Source organism: Oratosquilla oratoria, chromosome 24 (genome assembly GCF_046742065.1).
Source record: "Oratosquilla oratoria isolate Oo_2021 chromosome 24, ASM4674206v1, whole genome shotgun sequence".
Taxonomy (NCBI): domain Eukaryota; kingdom Metazoa; phylum Arthropoda; class Malacostraca; order Stomatopoda; family Squillidae; genus Oratosquilla; species Oratosquilla oratoria.
Genome location: NC_134800.1, coordinates 24,871,163 through 24,886,346, shown reverse-complemented (window position 1 = coordinate 24,886,346; position 15,184 = coordinate 24,871,163). Strand labels below are relative to the sequence as shown.

Below are 15,184 nucleotides of genomic sequence, written 5' to 3'. Positions count from 1 at the left end.
TCCTCCCCCTGATTTGTGGGGTTCCCAAAGGCACTGGAAGTATTATATATTGATGGCGGTAACATTGACATCCCCGTCAGTACCATGTAGCCTAACTACTCAACACTCCAGTCCACCCTGGACAAACTTAGGACGTAGACCGAGGACAACAAAATGATAATTGATCATAACAAGACCGCTCTGATGCACTTCAGTACGTCACCACAGGCGGTGGCTTGTCCAAAACTGTTAGTAGGCGCCCATCCAATCCAAGTGGTCCAGTTCACCAGGCTACTCGGTGTAACGGCGGATGACCAGCTGAACTGGAAGCAACACGTCAACAGCACAGGAAGGTCAGCCTCATTCAAACTGTACATGTTGCGTATGCTCAGGTCACTGGGGACGCCAGCGAATGAGGTTCGTGGAGTCTACACTATCTTTATTTTCCCCAGCCTATGTATCCTATGTACACTTCCCCAATGCGATCCTCCCTGCTCACCCTCATACAAAAACAACAAATGAAGAGAATACAGACGAGGGCATGAAAGATCATCTTGGCAATGCCATCGATGGCCATGACAACGCCCGAACTACCCTGAAACTTCCAAGGCTGTCCAAGAGAAATTGGGAGGTATTGAGGAAGTTTGAGGAAGACCTGCTAACTCATCCTCATCACCGACACCTCCTCCCACCTGTCGCTCTCCCACCATGCAACGCTACAAGGAACAACAACAAACTTGTACCCATCAGCCGCTGAGGACTGACCGCTACAAAAACATAAATTAGTCTAATCCTAGAATTTCCAAAATATATATTGTCAGTGTATCACTGTACCACTGGTAAATCGATAGATAGATTACTATTATTATCATTATCATCACATACATGTGCGCACGCACTATATCACTGGTATATTTGTGCTTGACAAATGCATGCGCGTGTTATACCATACAGGAGTATTATATATGTATATATATATTAATGTGTGTGATTCGCCATGGTCTTGGATCAAGTGTTGAACTTGTGATCGACACCTATTTCTCTCCGGAAGAGAGCTCAGACCTATATGACCGACCTATGGGCAAGGCTGTGACCTTACACGCACACACACACACACTACTCCCAGCCCACAAAAGTTGGAGTAACGACTCACAGCGCAGCGATACTTAAATTATTTCAGCCCTGGGCGGGGTTCGAAGCGTGTGTGTGAGTGTGTTAGCGTGTGTGTGTGTGTGTGTGTGTGTGTGTGTGTGTGTGTGTGTGTGTGTGTGTGTGTGTGTGTGTGTGTGTGTGCGTGTGCGTGCGTGTGATTGAATGTTTGTGGACATGATTATATACTCGGGACTACCAATGAGTACCTCCACGCGGTGGTCCAACAAGACGGACCTCGGATAGAATCCTCTCCCTCTAGTCCCTCTTCAGAATCAGTCAACTACCTTTTCTCCATCTGAAGTTGCAGCCCCGATAGGTTGACACTTCGTCTCCTAATCGGACACGAAATCTCTATGATCTTGAACTGTATTTACTCCGCTTCTTCATGTAAAGAGAGCTGACAACCGGCGACTACTCCCCTCCTCCACACCGATACAACACAGACAACAATCCCAAATTTCTTTCCAGAGAGAATTCCGAGAAGTCCTCAGGACCTCTGCCAGCCGCTTTTGGGGTGTGAGTTTTCAGTCAGTGACACTCGAGATGATAATTACCTTTATAATTACTATATTTCCTTTCCAGATTTCATCAACCTCAGCTTAAGCTCCAGGAACTTCAACATTCTTTGATCCCTCAGCTCCGTGACATCCTTTGGAGATCACATTATACGAAGAACATATGTAAAGGGGTCATCTGACTGAAGAGAATAGAGAGTAGAAGGGGTTTAGTCTTCTATTCTTCGACGGACTATTTCAATTTTTTTTTTTTTTTTTTTTTTGCCAAACGAAATACTAAGGTCTGACTGAGTATCTATTAACCTATTTTTTTTTCATTTCCAGACTACATGTTCCGAAGCTATTTCTCCACGTTTCCAGTATTCAACCACTGCTGTTCTTCAGCCTTCTGAAGACAGACAACCTTAACAGTGAACAATATCGCTGAGCATCCACTAACCACCACTTGGTTTAAGTTTATGTTCCTCTTCTGAAGTTCTGTAGCCCATTAATGGTCTATGGATTACAGGGTGAGAAGCAATGAAGTCTAGACGATCTTATTCAGAGTAGTCAAAGACTGAAGAAAGAGGACACCACACCCCAGTAGCCCTAATATCAAACAACTTCATTCTGCAGAAAAAGAGAGGAAGGGACTGGGTGGATACCTCTTATAACTGCTTTTGTCCTGAATCTGAAATAGAATATTCCGCACAGGGGAAACACATAGAGTATGTCCTATACTATCTCAAAGTCTATATATGCGTACGTCTACGTGCAGTCTGCGGCATAGACGTGCGTGAGAGAGCGCAGTGAACTACAAGCAGTATAATCAGCAAACAAGATTGGCTTGTATAATTTTCTTCCGGAATAGAGACAAGGCGTTCCCGCTAAACGAACCTGGGGAGGATAGAACCCTAGAGGGGGGGGAGAGAGAGATAGAGATAGAGAGAAAGAGGGACAGAGAGACAGAGACAAAGAGAGACAGAGACAGAGACAAAGAGAGAGGGAGAGAGGAAGGGAGAGACAGACAGACAGAGACAGAGACAGTGACAGAGACTGACAGTGACAGACTGACAGAGACAAAGACTGACAGAGACAGAGACTGACAGAGAAACGGAGAGAGACAGAGACGGAGAGAGACAGAGAAGAAGAGAGACAGAGACGGAGAGAGACAGAGACGGAGAGAGACAGAGACAAAGAGAGACAGAGGCAGGGACAGAGACAGAGAGACAGGGACAGAGACAGAGAGACAGAGACAGAAACAGACTGACAGATATAGAGGGACAGAGACAAAAAACAGAGAAAGGCAGAGATAGGAGATAGAGACCGAGAGACAGACAGAGAGATAGGGAGAAAGGGACAGAGAGCGAGAGAGAGAGAGAGAGAGAGAGAGAGAGAGAGAGAGAGAGAGAGAGAGAGAGAGAGAGAGAGAGAGAGAGAGAGAGAGAGAGAGAGAGAGAGAGAGAGAGAGAGAGAGAGGAAAGAGAGGAGGAAAGAGAGGAAGAAAGAGAGAGGAAGAGAAGAGGAAGAGAGGGAGAGTGAGGGGAGCTCTCACAGGAATAAGGGAAGGGATTCAAAATGCGATTAACGGTTGGATGAGTCATAGCGGAGAGGAAGAGCGGCAGAATAGTTTCCAGGAGAAGAGAATATAGCGTTCATGGGGCCGAATTCCCTGACACTCGTAAAACTAGATTAACGTCTACAGCGTGATGGCATACTGTCTACATTTGACTATAGACAGACAGCTGGCTCTCAGCATAAAGAGTTGGGGTCTCGATTGAGCGAAAACTCTGTTCAAGCAGGTGATCGTCCTTCCCCTCTCTTAGAACTGCTTAAGTACATTCATCTATTGAAGGGGTTTCTCCTTCCTGTGCAGTGATTTATAATTTTGACTCGTACCCCAATACCCAAAATATTTACTGATGTATTAGAAAATTTATTTTACTTGTTGATCTATATATTTTATTTTATTTCATTTTATGTTTTTATTCTTTTATTCTTTATTATTTTTTCATTCTACTTCCGAAGACGTAACTACCACCAAAACATCAATCAACAAGTTTGGGAGAGGCTTTGTTTTGGAGTCCAAATGGATGAATGAATAGCAAATCATTTCACGTTAATACCTTAAATACAGTGATACAATTTACACATTTTATTCCTTTGAGGATATTTTCTAAGGCTTTGGCTACGGTGTCGGTCCTAATTGGCTGAATAAAATCACCATATATTCAGCATATAAATAGAAGTCATGAATTACGATGAAAGGATTCTTTTAAACGATTTTAATCGCTTCTGAATTGTGGGTTCCCCCGGCCAATTAAAGTCCTCTAACAGTAGCCATGACAGGGTTAGGATGATGATAGAAACTCTGGGCCGTAGGGGTTCCAAATCGATCTAAACCCTTTTCGGGCCGGAGTCGCCTGCTCCTGTTCTTTGCCGAAACGGAATCTACGTCACAGCGCCGAAGGAATTAAAGTCTTCCTTCTCTTGAGGGCCAAAGAGCAGAAGCGTCTCGAGGACTCAACGTCGAGAGCTCCTCACTCTTCTTCAAGAAAAGAAGGCCAGATTAGCAATGAAGACAGAGACATTGAGGAGGGAGCGAGGGAGGGAGGGATAGGGAGAAAGGGAGGGATGAAGGACGGGAGAAGTGCAGGATGGGATAGAGGGAGAAGAGACTAAGGAAATGGGAGTAAGGAAGGAGGTGAAGGAAAGGAGAAGGAAGAAAAGGAAGAAGGAAGGACGGAATGAATAGAGGAATGAAAGAAGGAAGAAATCAATGAAGAAAGGGAAAAAGGAAGGAGGGAGGGAGGGAGGGAGGGGAGGGAGGGAACGAAGAAGGAATAAAGGAAATAAGGGAGAAAAAAAAAAGGAAAATGAAGGTACAAAGGAAAACATAAAGAATAAAAAAAGAAGGATATGACGAAAACCAAGAATAAAAAGGAGAATAAACGATGGAAAGATGGAATGAAATATGGAAGGAAAGAAGAAAACAAGGAAAGAGGTAAAGAGGGACAGAAGGAAAGGAATGAAAGAAGGAAATAAAGAAGGAAAGAAGGAAGGGAAGAAGGGAAGAAGGAAGGAACGAAGCAAAGGCGGAAGGAAAGAAGGGAAGAAGGAAGGAACGAAGCAAAGGCGGAAGGAAAGAAGCTAAGAAGGAAGGAAAGAAGTTAAGAAGGAAGGAAAGAAGCAAAGGAGGAAGGAAAGAAGCAAAGGCGGAAGGAAAGAAGTAAAGAAGGAAGGAAAGAGGGAAGGAGGGTAGGGAGGAAAGAGGGAAGGAAAGGAGGAAGGAAAGGAGGAAGGAAGGGAGGAAGATAAAGGTGGAGGGAGGGTGGAGTTAGGGGGGAAGAAGGGAGGAAGGGAATGAGGAAGGAAGGAAAGAAGGAAAGAAGGGAGGAAAGAAGGAAGGAAATTAGCAAAGAAGGAAAGAAGGAAGGAAGGAAAGAAGAAGGGAAAGAATAAAGGAATCGAAGAAAGGTAGAGAGGAAAGGGAGGAAAGGAGAAAGGGAAGCTGGAAGGAAGGTTGGGAGGGAGGAAGGTTGGGAAGGAGGAAGGATGGGAAGGAGGTGGTTGGGAGCGGGAGAGAGGTGCTAATGGAGCGTAATAAAGAAATAATTGCAAAAGTATGTATATATCTAATATATTTTTACAGACTTGACATCTCTCCGGCTTGGTGATGCACCTTAACAAATTTCGTTCCAGCTAACGCCAGACACATTCATTCAGCCGAAGAGAGATAAGACTTCTTCAATTAACTCCTTCGTCACACACTAACGCCCTTCACATATCTCAACATGGCTGTCGCCAGGCGAATTTATTCACATGATGGTGGGTGTCCATTGTACAGGGAATGGCTTTGTAATGTTTTGTTTTGTTTTATCAAAACTGAGTATGGGTCGGGAGAAGATACTGCAACAGGATCCTCATGAATTGTTTCCATGGTCGGTGAAATGGTAAATGGACTTCAATGTCTCAAAAAGCAATGTATTAAAAGTAGGATTATACAAACCAGTTTACATGTGTAGCTTAGATAATTCCATAATAATGAAAATAGAATATGAAAGGGACTTAGGAGTGCTAGTGAGTCCGGAACTAAAATCCAGGAAACAATGCATTAGTTCCAGGAATGGGATGAAAGGTGGGAAGGGACATGGAACTGCAGTCTCTTCCATTCATATGCTTCCATGAATGGATTGTATAGTGACATTTTGATCACTGTGACCACTACGGTACTTGCAAAACAGGATTAGTTATTAGTTTGTGAGTATATGCGTAAGTGTATGCCTATGTGCGTGTGTGCGTGAGAGCGTGTTAATAGTGCCTATGAAAGACCGGGGTGGCCATATTTTTCCTTCTCTTTTCTTAAAAAAAAAAAAAAAAAAAAAAAAAAGTACCGGAACATCCAAAACCCATCGTAAGTGTTTGTGATGTCGATATTTTCTGAAGAAGGAAGAATGTTGATTCATGTTACATTTTCCTTATAGACATTTTGGTTCAAAAGACAAGACTTCTGTTATATTCTTGGTTTCCATCAGACCTTTTACTGATTTTTTATGACTTTAGTATTTCTTGTAGTTTTAGCCAAGAAATGTTATTCAACTGAGGGAAAGCAGCTCCCTCCCACCCAGACAGCAAAAGTGATAAAACCTTTTTAACAAATTCATCATGGCATATCATCGACATTCATTCATTATGTTAGCCATATATTTCAACAAATGAGAGAAGCCTTGTTATTTTGGCTTATAAGTGATATTTCATTATGAACCCTCTGCCACAAAGTCTATTCTGGTTAATATAGTCAAAATAAATTGTGCTTCACGCAATGTAACTATAAGCTGATATTTACCAAAAAAGCGAGACCAAAATCACAACACCCTGTTCAGATTAATTTCAAGATTATCTTCTCTAATGTTTCCGAGTAGTTAGTTTATATGTTGAAATCTCGTTAAATTCACATTTCCTCATTCCTTATTCTTTTTACGAAGACATTTCGCTGCAAATATGTATCACTCCATTATCTAATAGAAAAATAAATTCTTCTTAAACTTCCACTTAGCTCGAACTGTGTAAGATATTCTTGTGGCAGCAGCCACGTGACGTCACAGTGTACGAAATGCGCACTGAAGACCATAAATTCTCCCCAGGTCACGCATGACGTCACCGAGGTGCGCTAGAAGACTGACGAATAATTAATCAGACAAGATTAGAACTCAGACTCAACTGAATGGATTATCTTTGGGTCTAAAACAGGACTTAGACCTTTACGAAATCTGAAGAGGATACCAATGGCAGAACTTCTGTTTAAAAGCGACCTTAATATGATTTTTTTTTTTTTTTTTTGCACCTGCGGGCTGTATAAACGTGTGGCTTCTTGATCCAGAAGAACAATTTAAAAGATAAACACAAGCACATGCACACATTCAGATCGAGCAATGTATGAGATCTGAACTCTCATCCGGGAGGGTAATAGCTGTCCATCACAAGTCCAACACGTCATTTAAGACCATGGTGGCAAACCATTTATACACACGTACACACACGCACATATACATATGCATGCACAGCGATACGTGCACATGAAATTTACACATCTCATAAACATGTAATACGTATAACAAAATATGAATTTTATACGGTATATAAAAGCATAGCGTGTGTGTGTGTGTGTGTGTGTGTGTGTGTGTGTGTGTGTGTGTGTGTGTGTGTGTGTGTGTGTGTGTGTGTGTGTGTGTGTGTGTGTGTGTGTGTGTGTGTGTGTGTGTGTGTGTGTGTGTGTGTGTGTGTGTGTGTGAGAGAGAGAGAGTGTGTGTGTGTACATGTATGCATGTGTACATATCCCCGCAAGCAAATACATCAATTTTTGTGTTCTCATGCGTCTGTATTGCTAACCATGCCTTAGCAAGTTTTTAATACTTACATAAAGCTTATGCCTTATTCATATGTACATCACAGTTAAGATATTTGTCTAAGTTATAGAACATAGCCAAGCGAGGTTTAATTTTCTCAAGACATTATACCTCAGGACTGGTCATGCAGCCATTTGTACATATTATGACCGAAAATGAATGGTCCTCATTAAATCTTTAAGCTTAATTGATGATTTTTAAATTAAGGCCGCCGTATCCGCCAAATGATTTCCAAGGGCAGTTTCTCTTGCAAGAAGCACATTATACAAGCTGAAATGTTGGTAGTTTGTGTCACAGACAATACTAGGAATATGGTGAATCACAAAGGTTTATGTTATTACCGACGCGTACCTGCTTAAATGCATATACGTGTACACAGGTACGCGTTATGTGCACATGGGGTAGTCGCAAAATATACACAGATGTGCACTTCAACATACATGAACGGGTGCATTTGCATGCACATACAGTTATGCATGGACGTATTCATGCAAGCACGCATATGCAAGCGTATACAATTGTTTGCATATATTTTTATGATTTCATATATATACATATATATATATATACATATATATATACATATATAATGTATATATATATATGTATGTACGTATATGCATACACATCTGTGAATGAATTTACATTATGATCGTATGGAGTAAATATTTGTATATTGTTTTACATATACACTTCTGTATAATTATATACGTACATGTATTTACAAATCTATAAATATGCATATTTGTAAAAGCTTTTATTTTTATATGATCAATATCTTTGTACAATCATTTAAATCTTTGTACATTTACAAATACATACACATATTTACTCAGTTATCATGTATGTAAATATTCATATTATATATTATGTATATATTATATATATATATATATATACATATATATATATATATATATATATATTATATATATATATATATATACATATATATATATTACGTGTCAAAATATTTACATATATTGCAATAAAATTCTCTTGCAAATGAACATTTATTCTACAACTTAAATGAAAAAATATATCGTTTGGATGAATATATATAGTTTCAGTTAACTATGGGTGACACCACGATAATATATTCTATTCACCACCCACAATATATATATATATATATATATATATATATACATATATATATATATATATTTATATCATACCTCTTCTGTGATCAAACGACTTAATAATCTCATCTCAAAATTTCTTGTTTGGTATGTATAAAACGTAAACAGTTTCCATCCTAATCTTAAGAAACATTTTAATAATTCAAAGGTCTGAATCAAATCCCCCTAAAGTCTTCACTTTCCAGTTTCTTCAAATTATGTTCATTGATTATTTATCCCTGATATGTAGTATTGCTTTACTATAATTTCATTTTGTGAGGTGGGGGGGGGGAGCGCGCGCACGCGTTTGTGTGTGTGTGCGAGTGTATGTGCGTATGTATGTATGCGTGTGTATGTGTGCGTGTGCGTGTGTGCACGTGTGTGAACGTGTGCGTGTGTACACGTGTGCGTGTGTACATGTGTGCGTGTGTACATGTGTGCGTGTGTACATGTGTGCGTGTGTACATGTGTATATGTGTGCGTGCTAGTACTTGAATGTAACCGCTGGAGTATTTGCGCACGCGCATGCTTGCACGTACATCTGAGTAATTGTAACTCCGCCTTCCCGTCTTGTGCACTTCTTGAAGGTTAGAAAACCAAAATACGAAAAACTCGAGTGAATTGCTCCGAGATTTTGATTACCAAATAGTCGTAGGACGGAGGAGGTGACGCTGGAGATGGACAAGGAAAGGGAAAAGGATGGAAAGTGGGAGGTGGAAGGAAAGGAGAGAGGAAATGCGAGGGGAAGGGCGAGGGGAAGGGCGAGGGGAAGGGCGAGGGGAAGGGCGAGGGGAATTGCGACGGGAAGGCGAGGGGAAAGACGAGGGAATGGGCGAGGGAAAGGGCGAGGGGAAGAATGAGTGGAAGGACAAGGGGAAGGACAAGGGGAAGGGCGAGTGGAAGAACGAGGGGAAGGGCGAGGGGAAGGGCAAGGGAAAGGGCGAGGGGAAGGGCGAGGAGAAGGACGAGGGGAAGGACGAGGGGAAGGGCAAGGGGAAGGGAGACAAGGGAAAGGAGAAGGGAGATGAGAAGGGGGAGAAGGGGGAGAAGGGAGAGGGGAAGGACTAGGGGAAGGACTAGGGGAAGGACTAGGGGAAGGACTAGGGGAAGGACTAGGGGAAGGACTAGGGGAAGGACTAGGGGAAGGACTAGGGGAAGGACTAGGGGAAGGGCGAGGGGAAGAACGAGGGGAAGGGCGAGGGTAAGGGTAAGGGAAAGGGCGAGGGGAAGGATGAAGAGAACGAAAGGAAAAGAAAACTATAAAGTAGCAAGGGGAAGTAGTATGTAGGAAGGAGGAAGGACAAAGGGAAAGGGACAATGGTAAAGGGGAAGGTGAGGTAAAGGATAGGAAAATAGGAAACGGAAGAGGAGGAAATGGGAAGGGGAACTGAAAGGTAAGAGCTTACCGTGGTTAATATGAAAAAATTAACACTCCAAATAACCAAATCAGATGATGTAGTAATAGTGACTTCAATATATAAGCACAAAAACTGTAGACAGTAGAGAAGATTATTTGACATTTTGAGTACTTATCAAAGACTAGCTGAAATCATGTTGTCATCATAGGAGTTAAAAAGTACTCAAGAGACCTGCAAGTAACTCATGAAAGATCCCATGGAAGCCCTTCGTTAAAGCACACAAGAACGGACCTCAGCCAAAGGCCTAAAAAAATGAATAAATAGACAAAAAAAAAAAAAAAAGACAAAAAAAAAATAGAAAAAAATAAATCAGTAAAAATGAATTAATAAATAAAATAAGATAAATACACAAAATAAGAAAGGAAAAAGTATAAACAAGTAAATGAGTGTATAGATTAATAGGTGAATGAATAACCAAGAAAATATAGGTAAGAAGAAAAAAGTAGAAGGCGGAAGATGTATACTGTATAAGTAATGATAGTGTTTCTTTGTAGATATGTCTTTTCGTGTCTGTTAGTGTGTGTGTGTGTGTGTGTGTGTGTGTGTGTGTGTGTGTGTGTGTGTGTGTGTGTGTGTGTGTGTGTGTGTGTGTGTGTGTGTGTGTGTGTGTGCGTGCGTGTGTGTGTGCGCGCGCGCGCGTGTGTGTGTGTGTGTGTGTGTGTGTGTGTGTGTGTGTGTGTGTGTGTGTGTGTGTGTGTGTGTGTGCGTGTGTGTGCGTGTGTGTGCGTGTGTGTGCGTGTGTGTGAGCGTGTGTGTGAGCGTGTGTGCGAGTGTGTGCGCGTGCATGTGTGTGTGTGCGTGCGTGCGTGTGCATGTGTGGTGTGTGTGTGTGTGTGTGTGTGTGTGTGTGTGTGTGTGTGTGTGTGTGTGTGTGTGTGTGTGTGTGTGTGTGTGTGTGTGTGTGTGTGTGTGTGTGTGTGCGTGTGTGTGTCTGTGTATGTGTGTTTGTGTGTGTTTGTCTGTGTGTGTGTGTGTGTGTGTGTGTGTGTGTGTGTGTGTGTGTGTGTGTGTGTGTGTGTGTGTGTGTGTGTGTGTGTGTGTGTGTGTGTGCGTGTGTGTGAGCGTGTGTGCGAGTGTGTGCGCGTGCATGTGTGTGTGTGCGTGCGTGCGTGTGCATGTGTGCGTGTGTGCGTGCAGGTGTGTGTGTGCGTGTGTGTGTGCATGTGTGTGCGTGCATGTGTGTGCGTGCATGTGTGTGCGTGCATGTGTGTGCGTGCATGTGTGTGTGCGTGCAAGTGTGTGTGTGTGCATGTGTGCCTGTGCACGTGTGTGCGTGCATGTATGTGTTCATGCACGTGTGTGCGCGTGCATGTGTGTGTTTATGCATATGTGTGTTCGTGCATGTGTGTGTGTGTGTGTGTGTGTGTGTGTGTGTGTGTGTGTGTGTGTGTGTGTGTGTGTGTGTGTGTGTGTGTGTGTGTGTGTGTGTGTGTGTGTGTGTGTGTGTGTGCGTGCGTGTGCACGTGCGTGTGTGTATTTTGCAGATCATTACGGAAGATTACAGGTTACCAATATTAGAGAAGAATCCTAAATACCATGATGTGATGCAAGACGCTTAAAAATTTGGAGTATGGAAAGGGGAGGTGTTAGAGAACATAGGACTGTGAGAAACGGAAATAGGGGGAGAGAGGAAGGTGAAGAGAGGGGGAGAAAGGGGAGAGGGTGGTGGGGGGAGGGCAGGGGGGAGGGTACCGGGAGGACAGGCTGAGGGCCGCCGCGGGGTATGAGGAGTAATTTGCATAATAGTGGAGTTGGCCGCGAGAGTGGAGGTGATAGATGAACAACCCAATGCTGCTAATAGGCCGTGTTTACAAACGGGCGGCCCGCCAGAGCGACGCGCCCATCGCTCATCACCACGCCGGGCGAGGCGGGTGGGCGGGATCGAGGAGGGATCGAAGGAGGGAGGGAGGGGAGGGAAAAGGAGAGGGAGGGGAGGGAACAGGAGAGGGAGGGGAGTCAAGAGTAAGTGAGAGCCATAGAGAGAGAGGGAGGGAGGGAGGGACGGACGGAAGGAGGGGAGGAGGGTGGGAGGAAGGAGGGGGAGGGTGGGAGGAAGGAGGGGAGGAGGGTGGGAGGAAGGAGGGGAGGAGGGTGGGAGGAAGGAGGGGAGGAGGGTGGGAGGAGTGTGGGATTAAGGAGGGGAGGAGGGTGGGAGGAGGGTGGGATTAAGGAGGGGAGGAGAGTGGGAGGAAGGAGGGGAGGAGAGTGGGAGGAAGGAGGGGAGGAGGTTAGGAGGAAGGGAGGGAAGGAGTGAAGGAGAGGAGTGAGGAAGGGAGAGAAGGGAGGAAGGGTGGAAAGGGGGGAGAAAGGGAAGGAGGGAGGGAGGAAGTGATGGAAGGAGGGTAGGAGTAGGTTGACCAGGAAATGGAAGGAGGGAAGATAACAGAAATGAATAAAGGGTGAATACAGTAGTAAGGTGGGAAAATGGGAGAACGGACTGGAGGGAGGGAGGGAGGGAGAGAGGGAGAGAGAGAGAGAGAGAGAGAGAGAGAGAGAGAGAGAGAGAGAGAGAGAGAGAGAGAGAGAGAGAGAGAGAGAGAGAGAGAGAGAGAGAGAGAGAGAGAGAGAGAGAGAGAGAAAGAGAGGTAAGAGAGGGATGGGTGGGAAGGATGACGAATATATGGAGGGGGGAATGGAAGAAGAGATGGAGGAAGGGTGATGGAGGAAGGGATTGAGGAAGGGATGGAGGGATTAAAGAAGGAATGGAGGGAGGGAAGGATGGAGGGAGGGAAGGATGGAGAGAGGGAAGGATAGAGGGAGGGAAGGATGGAGGGAGGGAAGGATGAAGGGAGGGAGGGATAGAGGGAGGGAGGGGAAGGGAAGGAGGGGAAGTGGTGGAGGAAAGGAGGGTAGAGGAAGGATGAGAGAGAGGGAGAGGAGTGAAGAGGAAAGGAGGGGAGGGAGGGGAGGGGAGGGAGGGAGGGAGGGAGGGAGGGAGGGAGGCAAGGAGGGAGGGAGGGAGGGAGGGAGGCAAGGAGGGAGGGAGGGAGGCAAGGAGGGAGGGAGGGAGGGAGTGAGGCAAGGAGGGAGGGAGGGGGAGTGAGGCAAGGAGGGAGGGAGGGAGGGAGGGAGGGCAAGGAGGGAGGGAGGAAAGGCAGAAGGGATGAAAAGAGGGAGGGTAGGTAGGAGCTATGACAGGAGGGTGAGAGGATGCATGAAGGGAGAGAGGGGGGAGGGAGGAGAGGGGAGGGAGGATGGAAAGGGAGGGAGGGAGGATGAGGAGGGAGGAGAGGGAGGAGAGGGAGGAGAGGGAGGGAAGGAGGGAAGAGAGGAAGGGAAAGGAGGGAAGGAGGGAGGGAAGGAAGAGGAGGGAGGAAGAGGAAGGAGGGAGGAGAGGGAGGAGGGAGGGAGGGGAGGGGAGGGAGGGAGGGGAGGGGAGGGGAGGGAGGGAGGGAGGGGAGGGAGGGAGGGGAGGGGAGGGGAAGGGAGGGAGGGAGGGGAAGGGAGGGACAGCAGTTCATCGGATTTTCCTCAAACGTCATAACGTGTTCCTAATTAAACTCAGTTTCCCATCAAGGGACATTCCTGCTCTTAATCACTTCCACTCAGGCTGGGTCTTAATCATGCAAACTCGAATTCTTGGACGCATTCTTTCCCCTTTCAGGCTCGTTCCCAATTATTCCCTTTTTAGGGACAGTTACTCCAACTGGTTCCCACTTATGACCTCTGTTTACAGTATTTCAGGTTGATTTACAAATTCTCCGACTTAATGTGAAGTTCTCAGGAACAGATTATGATCCAATATAGTTATGTTCTATGGAAGAAAGTATACGCTGGACTCGACGTTCGTCAATTTATTCCGACGTTTCGAACCCTGTCCGGGGTTCGTCTTCAAGACGAACCCCGGACAGGGTTCGAAACGTCGGAATAAATTGACGAACGTCGAGTCCAGCGTATACTTTCTTCCATAAAATGGTTCCTGGACTCCAGCTATTTTCGAATAGTTATGTTCTATGTGTAGTTATTAGTTGCTGTTATTTGGCGCCCTCGTCCACATAAACAGAGGCACTTCATTTCAGATTTCAGTGCTCATATCTTGACATACACGTGCGCGCGTGGACACGTCACACGCACATACGCACACACAACTTGCAAGTTCGCATAAACCCACGCAAGCATGCATTCACGCACGCACGCACGCACGCACACACACACACACACACACACACACACACACACACACACACACACACACACACACACACACACACACACACACACACACAATCTTCAAAGCGCGAGGCACCAGGTTCGTTCGTTTGTTTGTTCCCAACATAATCTAAATCAAGTTGATGTATAGACATGGGATAATGTATTTATCTCTGTCGTGTTAACACTTCCCAGACTGGGTGTCACATATCTTATTATTATAAAAGTCAAGGGTAAGACAAGGAAAGAAGAGGTATGTCGAGTAAGGTCAGGTGAATTAGGGTAAAAGGAAACGAGACCAGAAGAGAAAGATGTGACAGGAGACGAAGGGAGGGAGAGAACGTAGACATGGGGTTTGAGGAAAATGGGAGATTTGGGTGAAGGCAGCTGGGTTGCAAGTGGGGTAACGATGGGGAATAAGATGGATAGAATATGCACAAGTGGGGTAAAGTAAATCAATCAGGGATTCCTTATTTTTCACCCTAATTTATTGAAGACAGAGGGCTCTTGTCCCTGCATGTTTTATCATTGTAAATCTTTGTAACAGGAGAATAGGTCACAGATGAATGGATTGACGAATACAGGACTATGAGGCGATAACTACACTTAGTGATTTCTTAGTAGAGCTACAAAAGGAAAACAAATAAAATGCGATAATTAAAATAGAAAAAGATCAAATATGCATTACTTAACCTTACAATCATAATCTGGACGTTTGGTTGGGAGAGAGCGAATTAGTTGACAAATCATATTCATCGTTGCCGGGTAACTAATGCAAGCTTATAATACACTAGCCAAATTACCCGCGCGTTGCTGCCTGCAAGTGATGATCATTTTAATTTTGATAGAATTTGTGGAGAAAAGTTACACGTATCAATATAACTCAATGAAAAATGTAACAAATAAAATGTTAAGAAATCAGAAAAAATCAATTTGAGTAGGGAGACGCCCTTTAGAAATAAAAT

At 44.3% G+C, this 15,184-nt stretch overlaps 1 protein-coding gene across 1 annotated transcript in view; it reads right to left on the bottom strand.

Annotated features, from left to right (window-relative positions):
* Positions 1 to 15,184, bottom strand: part of LOC143038298 (uncharacterized) — a gene marked incomplete at its 3' end in the record, with an annotated part of 48,107 nt that overhangs the window by 5,251 nt on the left and 27,672 nt on the right. Inside the window, exons 5-9 of the mRNA XM_076207320.1 lie at positions 12,584 to 12,644; positions 10,583 to 10,673; positions 2,994 to 3,105; positions 2,585 to 2,681; positions 1,180 to 1,254 (exon numbers count right to left, since the gene is read on the bottom strand). Of these exons, the coding sequence (XP_076063435.1) occupies positions 1,180 to 1,254; positions 2,585 to 2,681; positions 2,994 to 3,105; positions 10,583 to 10,673; positions 12,584 to 12,644 (436 nt within the window). The remainder of the gene's footprint in view (positions 1 to 1,179; positions 1,255 to 2,584; positions 2,682 to 2,993; positions 3,106 to 10,582; positions 10,674 to 12,583; positions 12,645 to 15,184) is intronic.